The sequence below is a fragment of the Polypterus senegalus genome, chromosome 12, assembly GCF_016835505.1.
Source record: "Polypterus senegalus isolate Bchr_013 chromosome 12, ASM1683550v1, whole genome shotgun sequence".
NCBI classification, from domain to species: Eukaryota; Metazoa; Chordata; class Cladistia; order Polypteriformes; family Polypteridae; genus Polypterus; species Polypterus senegalus.
The window spans coordinates 89,029,992-89,047,343 of record NC_053165.1 but is presented as its reverse complement, the minus strand read 5'-3'; the positions used below and the strand labels follow the sequence as shown (position 1 = coordinate 89,047,343).

Here is a 17,352-nt window from a genome sequence, read left to right as displayed (position 1 = left end):
TAATGAATTAGGCCCCCCATCCTGGTTTGAATGCCAGCCTTTACCTGTCATCTATGACATTCAAAACATGTTTTGAAAACGGATAACTTCATGGTGCACATTCACAGGTTTACAAGGAGGCACGCTAGCTGGAGAGTTGCTGGTTTATTGGCTGTCTGCATTTCATTATTAACTGATGTCTAGTGTGGCGAGTGGCTGGGGCTGCTACCCAGCCAGGACGCCCAGGAATACCGGAGGAGGCCTCCTCCAGACCATTAGGGGGGGGCGACCACCCTGGGGGCTTTGAGGACCACGGGTACAGAGCTTTGAAGCTCAGCCCTGTGGGGACCTGTGGTCACTGCCAGGGGGCGCCCAGATGCCTATGGAGCCCTGGACCTCAGCACTTCCGCCACACCCAGAAGTGCTGGGGGGAAGAGGATCGGGGACACCCGGAGTGCTTCAGGGTGTGCAGCTGGTGCTTCTGCCACACTGGGGGGTGTCGGCGGAGGCTTGTCAGGAAGCACCTGGAGCTCACCCATGTGTGAATTAAAGGGGCCACAATCCCCCCATTCGTTGGCTGGAGTCGGGAGGTCGAGAGACAAGGTCTTGGAGGAGGCAAGGAGGCAGCCTGAAGACTGAAAGAGTCATTGTGTGTCGGCCTGGTCTTTTGGGGACTTTGGGGGTTGTGTGTGCACTTTATACTGTACATAATAGTTGTAAATAAACGTGTGGTGGTGCTTTAACCATATCTACCTGTCTGTGTCCGGGGCTAGTGCTACACTAGTTAAAAACTTAAATGCAGCTGCTAAAATCTAAAATAGGCAATGAAGGGTTCTGAATTGTAAAATGCAAGAGAACTAAAATTAAGGCCAGAAAACGTATTGCTGTAGCAGTAAAAATGGGTTCTAGTTAAGAAAATGGTGAAAATCTGCAGTCACTGCAGACCCATCCATCTATCCATTTTCTAACCCGCTGAATCCGAACCCAGGGTCACGGGGGGTCTGCTGGAGCCAATCCCAACCAACACAGGGCACAAGGCAGGAACCAATCCTGGGCAGGGTGTCAACCCACCGGTCACTGCAGACCTCCAGCTGTAATCTCCGATCTACAATGGAACTAAAATTTGTCTCTGAACGAATGAAAGCTCAAATAAGGCATAAAGTTAAATACGAAGGACTGGGTTCTAATTAGGAAACTGGTTGAAGTAAAAACCTGTAGCCACTGCGGCCCTCCAGGAACGTGACTGAGGGCCCCTGCCATAGTGCATGATGACTTGGGGGGTATCGTAAAATTTGCACAAGACGGGCACCCAAACAGCTTACTGATCTGCACAAGCCAACATCCTTCGGTGAATTTCAGCAAGCTTTACCCCCCCACTGCCCAATGTCGTGTTGTTCAGCAATGGTGCCTGTCAATAAGACTTAACAGAACATTGCGCTGTGTGTCTTTTGAACTACCCATAAGCCATTGCAAATGTGTTGCACTGCATTGGCGTCTACTCATTGTGTTCGATTTGCCTTTATTTTTTTTGATTTCCCCTCATGTTTAGAACATTAGAACCTGAGTCTGTCTCTGTTATTTCTGAAATCTGTGCCAATTTATTGTTTATTATTTTATTATTCCAGTGAAGTCACCACAGCACCAGCATGATCAGTTCTTGTTGTTGCTGTTGTTGTTGTGGGTGTTTCTGATGGCCGCAGCCATATTGTTTGTAGCATGGATGTCCATTGCTAGCCATGTGATTTCCTTGTGCTTACCTATTAAGGATGGCGACACGCAGCAGCTTATTAATCAACTCTTGGATTCCCATCTAAAATCCAATTTTGTGGTAGTGATGGCTCCTTAAGATCGAGTGGGGACTTCTGGTTTAAAACCGTCTTTGCTTTTGAATGAATTCCTGTTTTTCTTTTAAATATTACTGTCCCTTTAGCTACAAATCTGCTGCAAATTTTTTAATCTAATAAAATTTTTTTCTGGCTTCATCTGCGCTCTAGAAATATCTCTAAATGAGCGTTTTCCTTCCAGGTGTTCACAATACTGTTATACCACCTGAAGGAAAATCGAAACTTTCTGTAGCCGCATATTAGGCCTCATCCACACTCTCATGTTCACAACAAAATGGCCTCCATGCTGTGGGGATTAAAAGGAGAGAAATAAACAAATGGAATCCAACAAAAGAGCATTCATTAGAGAGACGGGGGTCATTATCATTTACTAAAAAGAGACCGAGTGCCAAAACCAACAGAAGGTCCTTCCTGTGATCATAAACATCATCGTATTTTGGAGGGGCCTTTCAGCCATGACTGCAGTAGGTCCTTCTTTTGCAAACACAGCTAAAGTTGAGAGATTTTGTTGCGGGCCTTGCCAAGTTTTATAGTGGCACTCGATGGTATCACACATCATATGACTTTGAAGGAATACACCACAGAATGCTAAATATTAAAAAAAGACACACCATGTTGGCAGAAGGGACATAGGAGACTCTGACGAAGGTTCTGTGGTCTGATGAGACGCTGTGACGATGCGTGTTCTACTCCATGCTCCCGTTCAGCTTCTGGGAGCTCTTGAACCTGACGCCGTCGGTAATGTCACCGATGAGCTAGGCAGTGAGACACGACAATGAAGCAAGGGGATGGTGCAAAAAGTGCAAAGTGCTTTTATTAAAAACAACAAAATCAAAAGCAGTATCCAAATAAATAGTGCAGTGTCTCAAAATCTTTAAATAAATAATCCAATAAAAACAGGTGAACTGTGGAGGTTAACACAATAAATAGATCCTTTAAAAACGGATCAATAATTTATACTTACTAGGGGGCTCTACCCCTGCTCGCTTCGGTCACCAACACCCCACTACAAGTTAGCCACTTTGCGGATCCACTTCACTCCATAAGTAGCCAGAGTCAGGAGGAGAGGACAGGACAAAGCCTGAAGAGGAGTGGATGGAGAAGGACTGGCAGAAGAAGGGGCTGAATGTGTTGTTGTGTTGAGTTGCGTTGGTAAAACTTTAGTGTGGCAAAACCTGCCTGTCTGTGTCTGGGTTAGGGTGACGGTACGCCCCCTATGTAGGAAAGCGCCATATTTACAGCACAGTGTCACCATCACTACACTGGGATCCACATTCAGACCACAGGGTAGGCGCCAGCAGCAAGCTGAATGCCACGTTTCAGGAATTGCTTTCCAAGCGTACCATTATTCTTGTGATGTTATTTGAATTTGTTCGACTGGGCTGTATTCTGTTATGTTTTCTTTCTAAATAAAAAAAAAAATAAAGCGCAACGCCTGTTTGTTTTATCGTGTGAGGTCCTACGGTGACCCTATTGGTGACCCGGGCCTGAACATGCTGAGCTTCAGGGGGATGACCTCTTCGGAAGTGCAGGAGGTATGGCTGATTTGTCATTAATTTAGACCGTTTTGCAGAGATCTGCTTTCACGTGCAACGTTTGCTCGTTCGACTGCCTGTAAGAGCTGGCACCGCTTTGTGAGTGCCTGGTTAAAATATTGTCTTTCCTTATCATCAGAATGTTTGACAGAGCAAATAAAGAAACTCTGGCGCCAGCCTTTCATTGCTGACCTCTGGTTTGTGTGACAAGGACTTGACAGCAGACATATCTATCTATTAAACATTAACACATAAGTCCCCAACCATAAGGCAGCTTTGAGACGACAATAATATATTTTTTTAAAATGTATGTAGCGCATAAAGCACTTCAGAGAGTGGGGAGGCACTTTAACCACTAATGTGTAGCAGCCGCCTGGATGATGGGGCGGCAGCCATTTTTGTGCCAGTACGCTAACCACACATTAGCTGTTAGGTGGTGAAGTGGTGAGAGAGAGAGAGACAATTAGAGATGGAGGATGATTAGGGGGGCATGGTGGGTAATTTAGCCAGGACATCGGGATACACCCTGCTCTTTAGGAAAGATGCCCGGGTATCTTTTATGACCACAGAGACCTCAGTTTTATGTCTCATCTGAAGGGTGAGGCCATTTTTACTGCACTGGGTCATTGGGGTCCACAGTCAGACCACCAGGTAGGTGCCACCTGCTGGCCTCACCAACACCTCTTCCAGCAGTAACCCAAGCTTTTCCTAGATGGTCTCTCGTCCAAGTACTGGCTGGGCCTGAACATGCTGAGCTTCATGCGGATGACCTCTTCTGAAGTGTGGCTGATTTGTCATTAATTTGGACCGTTTTGTGGAGATCTGTTTTCACATTGATATTAAAGAGTATTTTTTCTGTTGATCAATACTAAAAAGGTCAAATTAAATTCAACTGTGATTCAATAAAATGTGAAAACTTCCATGGAGGGGTGAATACATTTCATAGGCAGTGTAATTTGATTTGCTTCTGCCTTTGCCAAATTAAATACACTGTAATTCAATGAAGTACATAATACTGAAACGTAAAAACTTCCCAGGCGGGTTTGGGGGGCACTTTTTTATAGGTGTAATTTTATTGATTTATGGAACACTTTGATTTTTGGATTCATTTTAATTAAAGCACCGTTTCACTTTTGCACCTACCCCTTGTCCTCACGCTCCTGGCTCATCTCGGTTATGACTATCGATGATTCGTTTTCAAGAGGCTCCCTGGATGCAACAGGAGCTAAACTGGATTGTCACAAGTAGACTGCCAGATGTAAAGAGTGGAGTAGCATGACAGTAGATGGGTGGGCCATTGTACCTGCCTTTCTTTCGGGTATAGACCACTATGCGGCAGGCCCAAAAACCAGCCTGCTGGCTTCAAAGGTGTTGTAGAACATGCTGTATATATGGCATACACATGATAACTACATTGTCTTTATTTGTAAGCTAGACAAACCAAAGATACTATTAGTGTTTCAGGAGGCATGTCTTACCCTTTTGACCTGAACGGCGGTGCTTTGATGTTTACTGAACCAACCCACAAGTCTTTAGGAGTGACTCAGGATGAGAGCATCAGACCAGCTTGGCAAGGGTGACAGTGTTTAGACTTCCATGAGCCTATAAGCCATCCACTGGAGGAAGGCCATGAACTGACTAAACAAAGTAACTGGGGGACGAGTTGTACCTGAGAGCTTTTGTTGGTGGGCGGCCCAGGACAGGTAAACTAAGCAAAAGAAGATTAAGAGGTGACCTGACTGAAGTATTTAAAATGATGAAGGGAATTCGTCCAGTGGATCGAGACTGGGACTTCAAAATGAGTTCATCAAGAACACGGGGACACATTAGGAAACTTGTTAAGGGCAAATTTCACACAAACATTAAGAAGTTTTGCTTTACACAGAGAACCATAGACACTTGGAATAAGCAACCAAGTAGTGTGGTAGACAGTAAGACTTTAGGGACTTTCAAAACTCAACTTGATGTTTTTTTGGAAGAAATAAGTGGATGGGACTGGTGAGCTTTGTTCGGCTGAATGGCCTGTTCTCGTCCAGAGTGTTCTAATTCTGGTGGTCTAAAGTGTGGCTGTTTATGATTGGTTTGGAATCGGAGGCCATTCTGTACCACAACACCCCATTGGCTTTACCTCTCTTGTCTCTCTCTGAATATCTGGCCATGAAGAGAAGACGTGATGTTTTGTTTCATAGGACTAGGTGTTTACATCCCTAATTGCATACGTGAGACCTTCAGCTTAGATTCCGTGGAACTGTCAGATAAGTGATGGAGCCTTTCTGGGTTATCAAGAGGGCGTCCCCCTTCCTCAATGTTTCACTGATAGGCCCACGACGTCTCCAGAGGGTTCGGCAGTGAATCCCGGTGTCCTGGGCTCACCCCCAAGATGCCATCTACCCAGTTGAAGCCCAGCTGGAGTTCTTCCTCTTGAGCCAGAGACACTGACTGCCATTTTCAGCAGCTCTGGAGAAGCCATTCAATGCTTGCCGGTGAGCCTGTCCCCGCATTCCCAACTCCCGGAAGATGACTCTGTCTCAGCAGCCATAGTGTGACCTGCGTGTGGCCTGTTTCAATACTCCATTTAAAGGCCATGTGGTAACAAGCAAGCTAAACTGAAAGTAAGCCGAGAGCCGCCTATCAACGTAAGATGCACTGCACCGTAGGCTGTGAGTGTGTGGTTTGACAATATTTACATCGTATTCTTCTTCCTTAATATTTTTGGGCATATTATCAATAATTTATACTTACTAGGGGGCTCTACCCCTGCTCGCTTCTGTCACCAACCCCCCACTACAAGTTAGCCACTTTGCGGATCTGCCGCTCGCGTATGGGGAAGCAGATATACAAGTTACATAGATTGTTATTTTCATGGGAATTGTTGCATATGCATAATAGAACTAACTATTTTACATTACAGCGAGTAATTAAATATAGTAAAAAATAGTAAAATGTAATAAATCAAAAGAAAATTATGTTTCATGTTGCATTAGATGTTGTGTTATATGTTTTCTTTCTATTTGGCTTTGAAATTAACACACACATACTTTTTAAACTTACACTTTTACTGTAAAACTACAGTAAAAACAATATTTGGAATTAAGTTTTCGTGAATACCGCATTGAAGTTTGATTCTGTGTTTGGACTTACATCGTGACAACGCAACGTATAACTGCCCGTGGTGAGTATCGTTTCTTTCTCTCTAATAAATAAACCGAGTTTTTTGAATGTTTGTCTCTGTGATTTGTTAATTGTCATAGCAAAAGCTATTCTAACGGGAAACTGTAACTGTTTTAATACGAATGACATATCAGGATCTCCTTTGGTGTCTAATGTTATCCGTGGAAGATGTACTACATTACCTTTCTTGTTGCCTGTTAAAATTTTACATGTCAGAATTTCTCGAACCGATTTTGAATACAACTAATCTTGCCCTGTTGCATAGTTCATCACTCATACATGAATTACGCAATAGCATTATGATACATCCTTCTTTCAACGGTAATTCTGCCGGTGGAATACCGGACGGTGTTAACGGTTGTAGATATTCTACAGGATATTGTAAGTTGATGTTTTCATCTTCCGCACGGTCACCACCAACTCCTTCAGCACAGTCTATTGATACGCATTTAACCAATTTGCCGTTTAACTGATCGGTAATTTTCACGTTAATTCGTTTGACTTCATCGTTTCTCGGTGTTAGGATTGCCCGTGTACTCATTTTTTCTGTTGATATCCCTTGGGGATGGAATTCTTCAATAAGATTTGGACATAATAAATCTTCTTTAATTGGGAACTTAAAGTGAGGATAACGTAAACATTTATAAGAGGTAAGAGTGCAGGAACTGTGTCTGACAAAAACATTCACATGAATGAGAGGTGAGTGGACTGTGGGTGTGGGCCGTTAACCGGAAATGGTGGCGAGTAGGGCGGGACTTCTCTTGGCAATAATCTCGTCACGTCCCAAGATTTTCTTTTATAATAGAGAGAAATGTGTAACTTAACCACTGCTTGTTTCTTTATTCTGTCTAATTATCTGAGCTCACAGTTGTAGAAGAGAAGGGAAGAGGAAATGTTGAAGTACCTCACCACAGAGTGGTAAGTGTATGAGATTTAAGACATTTTATTAAAGGCTACACAATTAAGGGTATAAAATGGGGAAAACAGGGTCACCATAGGACCTCACACGATCAAACAAACAGGCATTATGTTTTATTTTTTTAATCCTTTTATTTGGAAAGAAAACATTATAACAGAATACAGCTCAGTCAAACAAATTCAAATAACATCACAAGAACAATGGTATGCTTGGAAGCAATTCATGAATTACAGCATTCAGCTGCTAAACCAGCAGGAGAAAAAGAGCAGCTGGGGCCAAGAGTGAGACAGAGAAGCTAAGCAAAATGGTGCACTGCTTTGTGCTGTAAGTGGATAACATCTGACAGACTCACAGACAGACAGACAGACGTGCAGTAAGACCTGAGAGGAAGCAGGGATTTGATTTGCTTGTTCCAAGACACCCTCCTCATTTTGACACAGTCTCTGATTTACAGGAACGCTCTCAAGTATTCATTAGATTACTTAGTTAAATAATTATAAGAAATTCAAAAATATACATTTTCAGCAATTTACAGGTATTATGTAAACTTGACAGAACTCATTGTTTGTATGATTTGTCTACTGACGGATGGTAAAGTACCCTTTAATCAAACATATTGACCCAATCAAGTGAAGCAGACCCTTGAATATTGACACTATACGCGTATTGCAGTTTAGTTAGTGGGCGGCTTGTGGGTCACATCAGGCCTATTTATCTTCTGGTCTTTGGGGGTCTACCTTTTTCTTTCAGCCCAGCCATACAAGCAAAAACAAATCTGGAAAGCCATTTAATCTCCATAATCCCCCGCCATTGGCAACGCACAGCGGGATCAAAGCAGCAAGTCTGAGAAGCGTTCAGCTCCAGATTGATTCATTTCACAGAGCAAATTTCTTTTTTCAGTCAATGTTCAAAATTCAGTCTAGCTAAAGCTAAAGAGATAATTTGATGGACATGCATAATCCGTAGCCATGGCTTGTGTTTTTGGAAATGATTACACTGTAACAAAAAAAGAAAAAAAAACTACTTAGAATTACACAGTTTTGGCATTTATGCAATAAGGGTCTGTGAGGCACAACCCCACAAGATGAGTGAAATAAGTCATAAGTGATTTATTATTGCAAAGTTTTTCAACAACCCGCAGCTTTGTCTTCTTAAGCAATTCTCTTCCCAATTTTCTATCACATGCTTCTCTTGAAAAATCGTGCTTCTTGTAGTCTGTGAGATTGTCTTTGTGCCTGTTTCCAGCTGAGCAATTGGCCCTGCAGTGTTCTCCGGACCCTTGGCTGTGTGCTCATTTGCAATGTGAACTGGTCAAATCTCAGTCGGGGTTCTTCCACTGGCTGGGATTCAAATTCATGTTTAACGTCTCTTTTGTTCATTTCTGATTTGTTGATTTATCTACCTGCGGTGCCCTTGCGCCCCATGTTGGCTGGGATTGGCACCAGCAGACCCCCGTGACCCTGTAGTTAGGATATAACGAGTTGGATAATGGATGGATGATTTATCTACTTAATGTCAGTCAGTCACTCATTCTGTTCGTTTTTGATTTGTTGATTTATCTACCTGGGACAACACTAGGCACAATTTAGGATCTCCAATGCACCTAACCGGCATGTCTTTGGACTGTGGGAGGAAACCCACGCAGACACGGGGAGAACATGCAAACTCCATGCAGGGAGGAGCTGGGAAGGGAACCCGGGTCTTCTAACTGCGAGGCAGCAGCACTGCCACTGCGCCCCTGTGCCACCATATGTACTTAATGTTTATTACTCATTTTCGGTTTAGTCTGTGTTTCTTGATGCCTGTGTTGTATACGTGTGTTTTAGGGGTGGTTCCCCAAGAGGCGGGGCCACCTGCCAATCACTGCCAGGAACTGCCCTCCACCCTATAAACTGGAGGGCCTTCCATAGTTCCTGGCAGTTCATTTTTGAAATTTTGAAGTGTTTACTTGTGCTTTGCTGCACTTTGTGCTTATTGTGATTTCCTGGATTTTTGAACCTGTGCTTTGTTTTGTTCTGACTTCTCCTTGGGATTCTGTATTAGGACTGTGTTTGTTGTGGATTTCCTTGTCTTTTTAAGCAATTCCTATTGTGCATTTTTGTTAAAAATATATATTTAATTTTATAAAGACTCTTCAAGCCCACTTTTATTTCTAGTAAAGGTTTTGATGGTAATCCCCCCCCCCAGGACCATTTTTGGACGTAGTTAGGGGCTTTTGGGAATCCAAACTTAAGACAGAATCTTACAGTGTGCTAATGGGACTTATAACGGTTATGTATCAAAGTTTGTTTATCTCTTATTGTTATTGTGTTTGAATTATTATATTTAATATTTTATGTATTTTGTTTGTAATTATATGTCATCTGTTTAAATATTCAGAAATTTCTTGTATTTTGTGGGTGGAGTCCCAGGAGGCGGGGCTACCCTGACATCATCATCCCTGGGCCTTCTGCTAGGAGGGAACATTTTGAATGAACCTGTGAAGTACTTCTGCCTGTGTAACTACAGCTTGGCATATACTAAGTGATTTTTAGATGTCATCGTCATGCAACCATTCAACACTGCACGATAAGAGTCCCCAGTCGTTTATGTGCTCAGCCTGCATGAGGACATTTGCATGGCTACAATGGATAGTTTTACCCACTCAAAAAAACATGATAGCCACAGTCTTCTCAAAATGTCAACCAAGATGCGTTGCTAACTGTGCTCTGAAACTACAAATGAAAAACACATCGGCGCAGCTGGACACACGGATGGTTGGGAAGGCGTGGACAAGACAGCCTGTCTGTTTTATAGAGAGAAGTGGAAGTACGAGGTCTGTCCAAAAATACACGAACTTCGTTAAAGAAACATTTATTGATATGCTCACAACTTAATCAGACTTGCCTCCATCAAAGTATTCCCCTACTTTATTTACACGTCGTTCCCAACGGTTTGTCTATTTCTGGAAGGCATCTTAGAATTTGTTTTGTGGAATGTCACATAGGACCCGTGGTGAATTATTTATTGTTTGAACATTCAGGGTGGGATTTCAACTTTGGGAACAAAAAAAAAAAAGCATGAGTCCGCAGGGGATGTACAGCCACGTTTCACCACCTGCTATGACAGAATGTCTTCATCAGCATTTGAACGATCTAACAACTCCTGACTGGCTGTGACAAGCTTCGCTTCTTGCTCCTCTCTCAAGAGACGAGGCACAAATTTTGCAACAACATGATGCATGTCTTCAAGTTTTTCAGTCAAAATTGTGTCCCACAAACGTTTACTGATATCTCCTTCTTCAGCAACTTCATGGACAGTTAGGTAAAGATTTTTACAGCACGATCACCGTCCAGTTTATGGGACCGTCTGCCAGGCTTGAATCAAATTGTCTGCCTGATTTGAAACGTTAGTACCACTCGTGACATTGTGTGCGGCTCAGATAGTCCTCTCCATAAACTCGTCTCAACATCTGAAAAATCTTGCTAAACATTTTTGAATAATTTCATATAGAATTCCATGGTAAAACTTTGCTTCTTCAAGATCCTTCATATTTCAACTTGTAAGAATACACAAAAGGCACAGGAGACAAGCTCACTGTACTGCACGGCAGGATTGAGCAAGTAGGAACGTTAAAGGTCAAGGTCACCACTACACGCTAGCAGACGCGAGTCTGCTCGTTGGCACCCTATTTAAGAAGTTTGGTTTCTTTTTGGATAGACCTCATATGTAAACTATGTCTTTTATCAATAAATTCATGCATTTATTTCTAGTAGGATTGACTACTGCAATGCGGTGTTCACTGGATGTTCAAACTGTTCTTTTTACAGCCTCCAGTTAATCCAAAATGTTGCTGCAAGAATTATTACAAGAACAAGAAAATAACTCCAGTTCTTAAATCCTTACACTGGCTCCCGGTTAAGTTTAGGGCAGATTTCAAAATCCTTCTTTTAACATATAAAACATTAAATGGCCAATTTCCGGCTTACTTGTCTGAACTTATCATGACTTACAAGCCTGAGCGCACATTAAATCTTAAGATGCCGGTCTGCTTAGGATTCCAAGGATTAATAAAATAACAGTGGGAGGTCGAGCTTTTAGATACAGGGCCCCTAAACTGTGGAGTGGTCTACCTGCTAATATAAGAGATGCCCCTTCGGTCTCAGGCTAAGGACTCACTACTTCAGTTTAGCACACCCTGACTAGAGCTGCTGATTAACTGTACAGACTGCATCTCTGTTGTTAGTCATTAGCACTAAAACATAAGTAACATGATAGTGATAATTTGTTACTAACCCTCACCTATTCTGTTTCTCTTCTCAGTACTCAAATGTGGCACTTGGTGCCACGGCCCACCTGCCAAGTTGTTTTGCCTGCCTAAGGTAAAGTCATCTCTGATACAGAATCGCAGGAATCGTGGGGTAGAGGGGTCCTTTCATTGGATTGGCTGGCCCAGTGCTGTTTCAGCTGTGAAATGGCCAAATGGGGGAGGCAGCTTGATGAATGAGGTCTCCAGGACTTAAAACAAATCCAAATCATATCATGTGATATCATCCACTGTTAAATTCTACTCCGTACTTCTAAAATGTTTATTTTTATACTGTATTGAGGATTTTTCTGTTATGTGTATTCTATTGTATTGACCCCCTTTTTCTTTTTGACACCCACTGCACGCCCAACCCACCTGGAAAGGGGTCTCTCTTTGAACTGCCTTTCCCAAGCTTTCTTCCATTTTTTCTCTCCAAGGTTTTTTTTGGGAGTGTTTTCTTGTCTTCTTAGAGAGTCAAGGCTGGGGGGCTGTCACGAGGCAGGGCCTGTTAAAGCCCATTGCGGCACTTCCTGTGTGATTTTGGGCTACACAAACAATAAATTGTATTGTATTGTATTGTATTTTGGGGTCTTCCAGTAAATGTTTCCAAAGACACTTCTGTCATTGGACATTCAGTTGTTTGTTTTACTACTTGATAGGTAGCTTTAAGAAATTAAAAAGGTGAAAATGAGCATGACAACAACAATACTCAATGAGATGCTATGATTTTTGCTCGGAGTAACGAGGACAGACAGAAATTAGAAATGAGTATATTAAAGGGACAACACAGGTACAACAGTTTGGTGACCAAGAGAGGGAGACTTGATTGAGATGGTTTGGACAAGTGCAGGGGAGAGATGAGGGGTACATCGGGAGAAGAATGTCGAGGATGGAAGCGCCAGGCAGGAGGAAAAGAGGAAGGCCAAAGAGGAGGTTTATGGATGTGGTGAGGGAGGACAGGAAGGCAGTCAGTGTGGCAGAAAATGATATAGAAGACAGGGATGATCTGCTGTAGCAACCCCTAAATAGAAGAAGAAGAACGGCAATACCCAATGTACAATGCACACTTACTGCAGTTGCTGCACAATGAATTTCGGTAAATTTGATGTCAACCAGAGATTTTGTCTTGTGTGACGGCTCACACTTACAACTTTCTGGCATTTATTGATTTCTAAATTTATGTTGTAAGATACTGTCGGGTATAACATCCCCTCTCATACTGCACATGAAACAATGAAGTTGAAATTTGGGCCTACTCAGCAAATTGATCTTAAAATTGTGCCAAAATCTCAGACTGTATTTCTGACATAAGGCGCTCTGCATGCTCTATATCAGTGTTTCTCAACATTTTAGCATTATGACCCACTTATTCCGATATGAATGTTTTCGTGACCGACCAAGAGTCTCCTCTGGGTAAATCGAGCACGATCGTGGTGAATTTTGAGCGATTTTCAGATTAGGGAGCATTTAGTCAGGTTCAATCCTCTGAGCATTTTTGGACAAGCGCGATCATAGGACCATTAAACAAGTCGCAAACTACTGTGTGAACCACAAGCATTATAAACAACAGCAACTTACCACCCACTGGCGTCCACTGGTTGAGAAAGAATTGTTCTCTGTGAACCACCTTTACTTGAGGACCACGTGTTTCATGGTGTATTTCAAATATGTTAAGAGGACGCTGAATTTCAAAACAGCTCAAATGCTTTTAGAGATATTTTGAAGTATTCATTTGATTGGCAGTAATAAAAATGTGAGAAGTTGATGTCACTTCAGATTAATTACTATTAAACTAACTGAAGTCATAAAAAATAACCTTGTTGTTATAAGAGCCCTAGTTAGTGGTTTTGCAAAGGATAAATGAATGCATATAATTTTGAACTCTCCTCTATTCTGTTTTTTTTCTTGGTCTTCTACGGTGGCACAACAACAGCCCATGGAAAAGACATTTGTGATGCTAGAAGTCCTGGAATCATCAGATGGAACAATTCTGTCGTCTTATTAGATGTCCTGGCACAGACTCTGCAGAAGAATGCCCCGGAGGTGGTGTGTGGTAAGTTGGCCGAGGTCTCCAGGACTTTGGTGGTGTCTGACGTTGTCTGTTATAACTGACCGTGGACCCCCCAGAGGTTTCTTTTCTCCTGCTCACTGGAGTTTTTGTTTTCCCCTGTTGTGAACTGGCCGTATTTGAACGATTATATTTGTTGACAACCTTTTCTTGGGCTCCATGTCTATTAATCGGTTTAGAACTGCTTTGTCTTCCTGTGCGCTTAATCAAATCTGTGTCTTCACGAGTGACTCAATTAGTCATTTGTAAAGTTTGGAACTGCATTTACCTGTGAATATTCTGAGCCTGCAGTCAGTGAGGGGCGCTATACAGAAAACAGACTGAACTGAACTGAAAATTTGGCTGAGTGACTCATTCGGTAAGTGGCACTCGTCACCTCAGAGCCTCATTTCCTTGTTAATAATGGCCTCATAGATGCTGCGGGTCATTGGCACATAGGTCTTGGCTTTGTCATCCAGAAAGTACAATTGATCCCTGATTGTGTCCATGTTAAAGCCTTCTTTGGACAGCTTCACTTTCAGCTGCTTCAGAGTTCCTGTCACCTCAATGGAGTTCTAAAATTCAAATTCAAAAGTGCTATGTTATTATTAGGGTGTACATGGCTGAAAAAGCAAAAATAATTTGCCTAAGAAGAAAATCCAAAGCAAATAGAAGAGAAATAATCCAAGAAAACAAGGCAAGAATATCATAAAAAAAATTGACTAAACTCAACACAAACAGCAATACTTAAAAGACTCTACTGTACATGAATGATCTCAAACTCCCAAGCCTTCTCCGCCAATTTAAATAGCCAGAGGGAGGGCTTAGGGGTGGTGATATCAGGTCGGTCCCATCTCCTGGGTTTCCACCCACAAAATACAAAGTACATAAGAAAACAGGATTTTTCAAAAAGAAGCATAATAATGCATAAACAGAAGATTATTAACAAAAAATAAATAATTACAAAAAAAAAACAAAAAAAGAGGCCGGGGAACACACCCTGGTAGACACATACGAGTCACACGCAATGACACCGTCAGTGATGAGGGAGCAATGTGGCGGTGGCTCTGTTAATACTGCCAAATAAATAATTTAACAAAATGACATCACGATGCCCAAAACTTGATGATAAAAATTAATTACAACAGTAAAAGTGATACAAAAAAAAACTTAATAATGATATTGTCAGCTATTCAAAAATAAAAGGATTGTGACACAGCGAACGTTATGATAATTTCTTGCCACAGTTTTTTTATTAATCTAAAAGAATAAAATACTGAATGTAGTTTAAAATTAATAATAATAATAATAATAAAATAGTACCTGAATTCTAATAAATCGTGGCCTGGCATAAGTGGGCAAGTGATGTGCAACAGTTGTGAAAAAATCTCCAGCATTGAACTGCTTCCCTTCCTTCAACTTAACAGAAGCCATTCCTGTGCGCCCTTCATGCCCTGGAGATTGAAAATGAAGAGCGTTTCAACCTTCTTGTACTAAGCCAACATTGACAGTCTCTGTTTGCAGTCCAATCAAATGCTCAAGTATTTGTTTTTGAGATACATATGGCACTTAAGGATAAGTTCTGTATTTTTCAAATCAAAATGACCTCCTCACAGTTATGATATCATATTAGTCTACCACATGAAATTGAAACAAGATCAAGGTGGACTTCAGAAAGAACCAGGCTTCCTGGAGACACACTGATCATGCCGCTCAATCCAAAGCCAGTCTAGGAGTGACTCCGATTTTTAGTCCAGTCCAATCATACCATGCCCACTGTGATCTTATTCATGAAATGTAGCATGAAAAAGAAATTGGAATAAAAACTAATGTATGACAGATGATCAAGGAGGACCTTGGCTTAACCTTAAAGAACAATTACAGTAATTTTCAAGTCAAAGTTATTTCTTCACAAACATGGTATAAAAATGAAAAAGCATTTACTACACAAAAAGGTGTTCTAAACTTAAGTATTTCTATCAATTTGTAAAAACATTTTGCCCTCATTGGAGGTTAATGGGGCATGGGGCATAAATAAAAAAGCTTAAAAACTTATCGAATTTGTCCAAGACAGTTGTCGAGTATTGATCCACGTCTTGTGATTGCGCACACATTGTAAAATAACTTCAACATTCAAAAAACACCAATATTTTGAGATTTGGCCATTTTCAGTTATGCACACCACCTCAGTGTTTGTCATCTTCCGCTAACCTTTCACCCTCCTCAGGACGTTGTATCCTCTTGAAAGACCAAATCATTGCAAACTATTTGTGACATGTGGTTGGATTGATTTTGATTTACTTCTGTATTTAAGTGAGACCTTACACAAGCAAGGAGAAAACATATCCTTCAAACACAGAAGACACGTTTTGTTATATTAAAACTTTTGTGGTTTCAGTGGTAAGTTTTCATGCTTTTATTTTTCCGGTGGTGCCCCATACCCCATTAGCCCCTATTTAAAATGCCAGTGAGGGCAAGATCTTTTTAAAATTTATAGAAAACACATGCGGTATATTCATAGACATCATTTGATTTTTGATTTGATTTGATATACTTTGTTAATCCCTGAGGAGAAATGGTCTTTTCACATGACCGTTACAGGTCAGAGTGCCGGGTCAGCCATTGTACAGCACCTCGGGAGCAATTTTCAGGTTAAAATGTTTGTGGGGAAATCACTTTGACTTGAAAAAATGCCAGATGTCTCCTTTAAGGGACTTCCATTTAACTTCACTCAAAGTCATCAACATTTTCTGAAGGACGGCTGCTGCTTCACCTGGCACAAGGACGCCATAGACGTTTGCCTCTGCAATGCAGTCCACCAGAATCAGAATGCTCTCGACCTCTGAGGTGGCCACATTTTCTCCTTTCCATCTAAGAGCAAATAAAATGAGAAGCAGAGAATGCATCACAATCGATCATTCATATCAGGTGAGTACAGGTTTTGATTGCTGCCAAATTCATGAGTACCTACTGTAGAATCATATTCAAGATTTAACATCAGAGACTGGTCACTACCTAAAAATAAATGACAATGACAAGGAGGATATTATGTTTGCAGTTGCACTCTCACCTGCCACCCTAGAAATAAAACCTGACCACCAACTGGTCCTCTTGTACTTCCTTTAAAATGTATAGAAGGTTTATCCTTCCCAAAATTTCTTAAGAGAACTTATTAAATGTATCGTTGTAGCCAATGCTTTTACTTTAAGCTTAATATTTTATAAATGACTGAATACTTCATAGATAACTCTCACCGATCCTCTTTCCATTCCAACATTTGGGCTACAGAGAGTGGGAGACAATCCCTGCACCAACACAGTGCTATTGGGGGGTCCCAAAGTACACGAGTCCCAAAAGTACATCCAAAAACGCCCACTAGAGGGGGAAATCCCATCAAAAACCCTGGCTAACCACAGAAAGGACCTAATAGAATTTTTATAAAATAAAAGATTTGTTCATCACACAATCCTCTTCAATAACATTGAAGCTTCATGGGACACAAAGGCAGTTGTATTTACCCTAAACCATAAGGCAATCCAATGTAGCCAATGTCCCGATACACTAAGCCA

General features: G+C 41.5%; 1 protein-coding gene across 1 annotated transcript in view; it reads right to left on the bottom strand.

The window, feature by feature from the left end:
* Positions 1 to 12,225: 12,225 nt before the first annotated feature.
* The window catches only part of LOC120541316 (very long-chain acyl-CoA synthetase-like), a 33,496-nt gene continuing 28,369 nt past the window's right edge, over positions 12,226 to 17,352 (bottom strand). The window contains exons 8-10 of the mRNA XM_039772815.1: positions 16,557 to 16,654; positions 15,107 to 15,237; positions 12,226 to 14,358 (exon numbers count right to left, since the gene is read on the bottom strand). Of these exons, the coding sequence (XP_039628749.1) occupies positions 14,182 to 14,358; positions 15,107 to 15,237; positions 16,557 to 16,654 (406 nt within the window). The 3' untranslated portion in view covers positions 12,226 to 14,181. The remainder of the gene's footprint in view (positions 14,359 to 15,106; positions 15,238 to 16,556; positions 16,655 to 17,352) is intronic.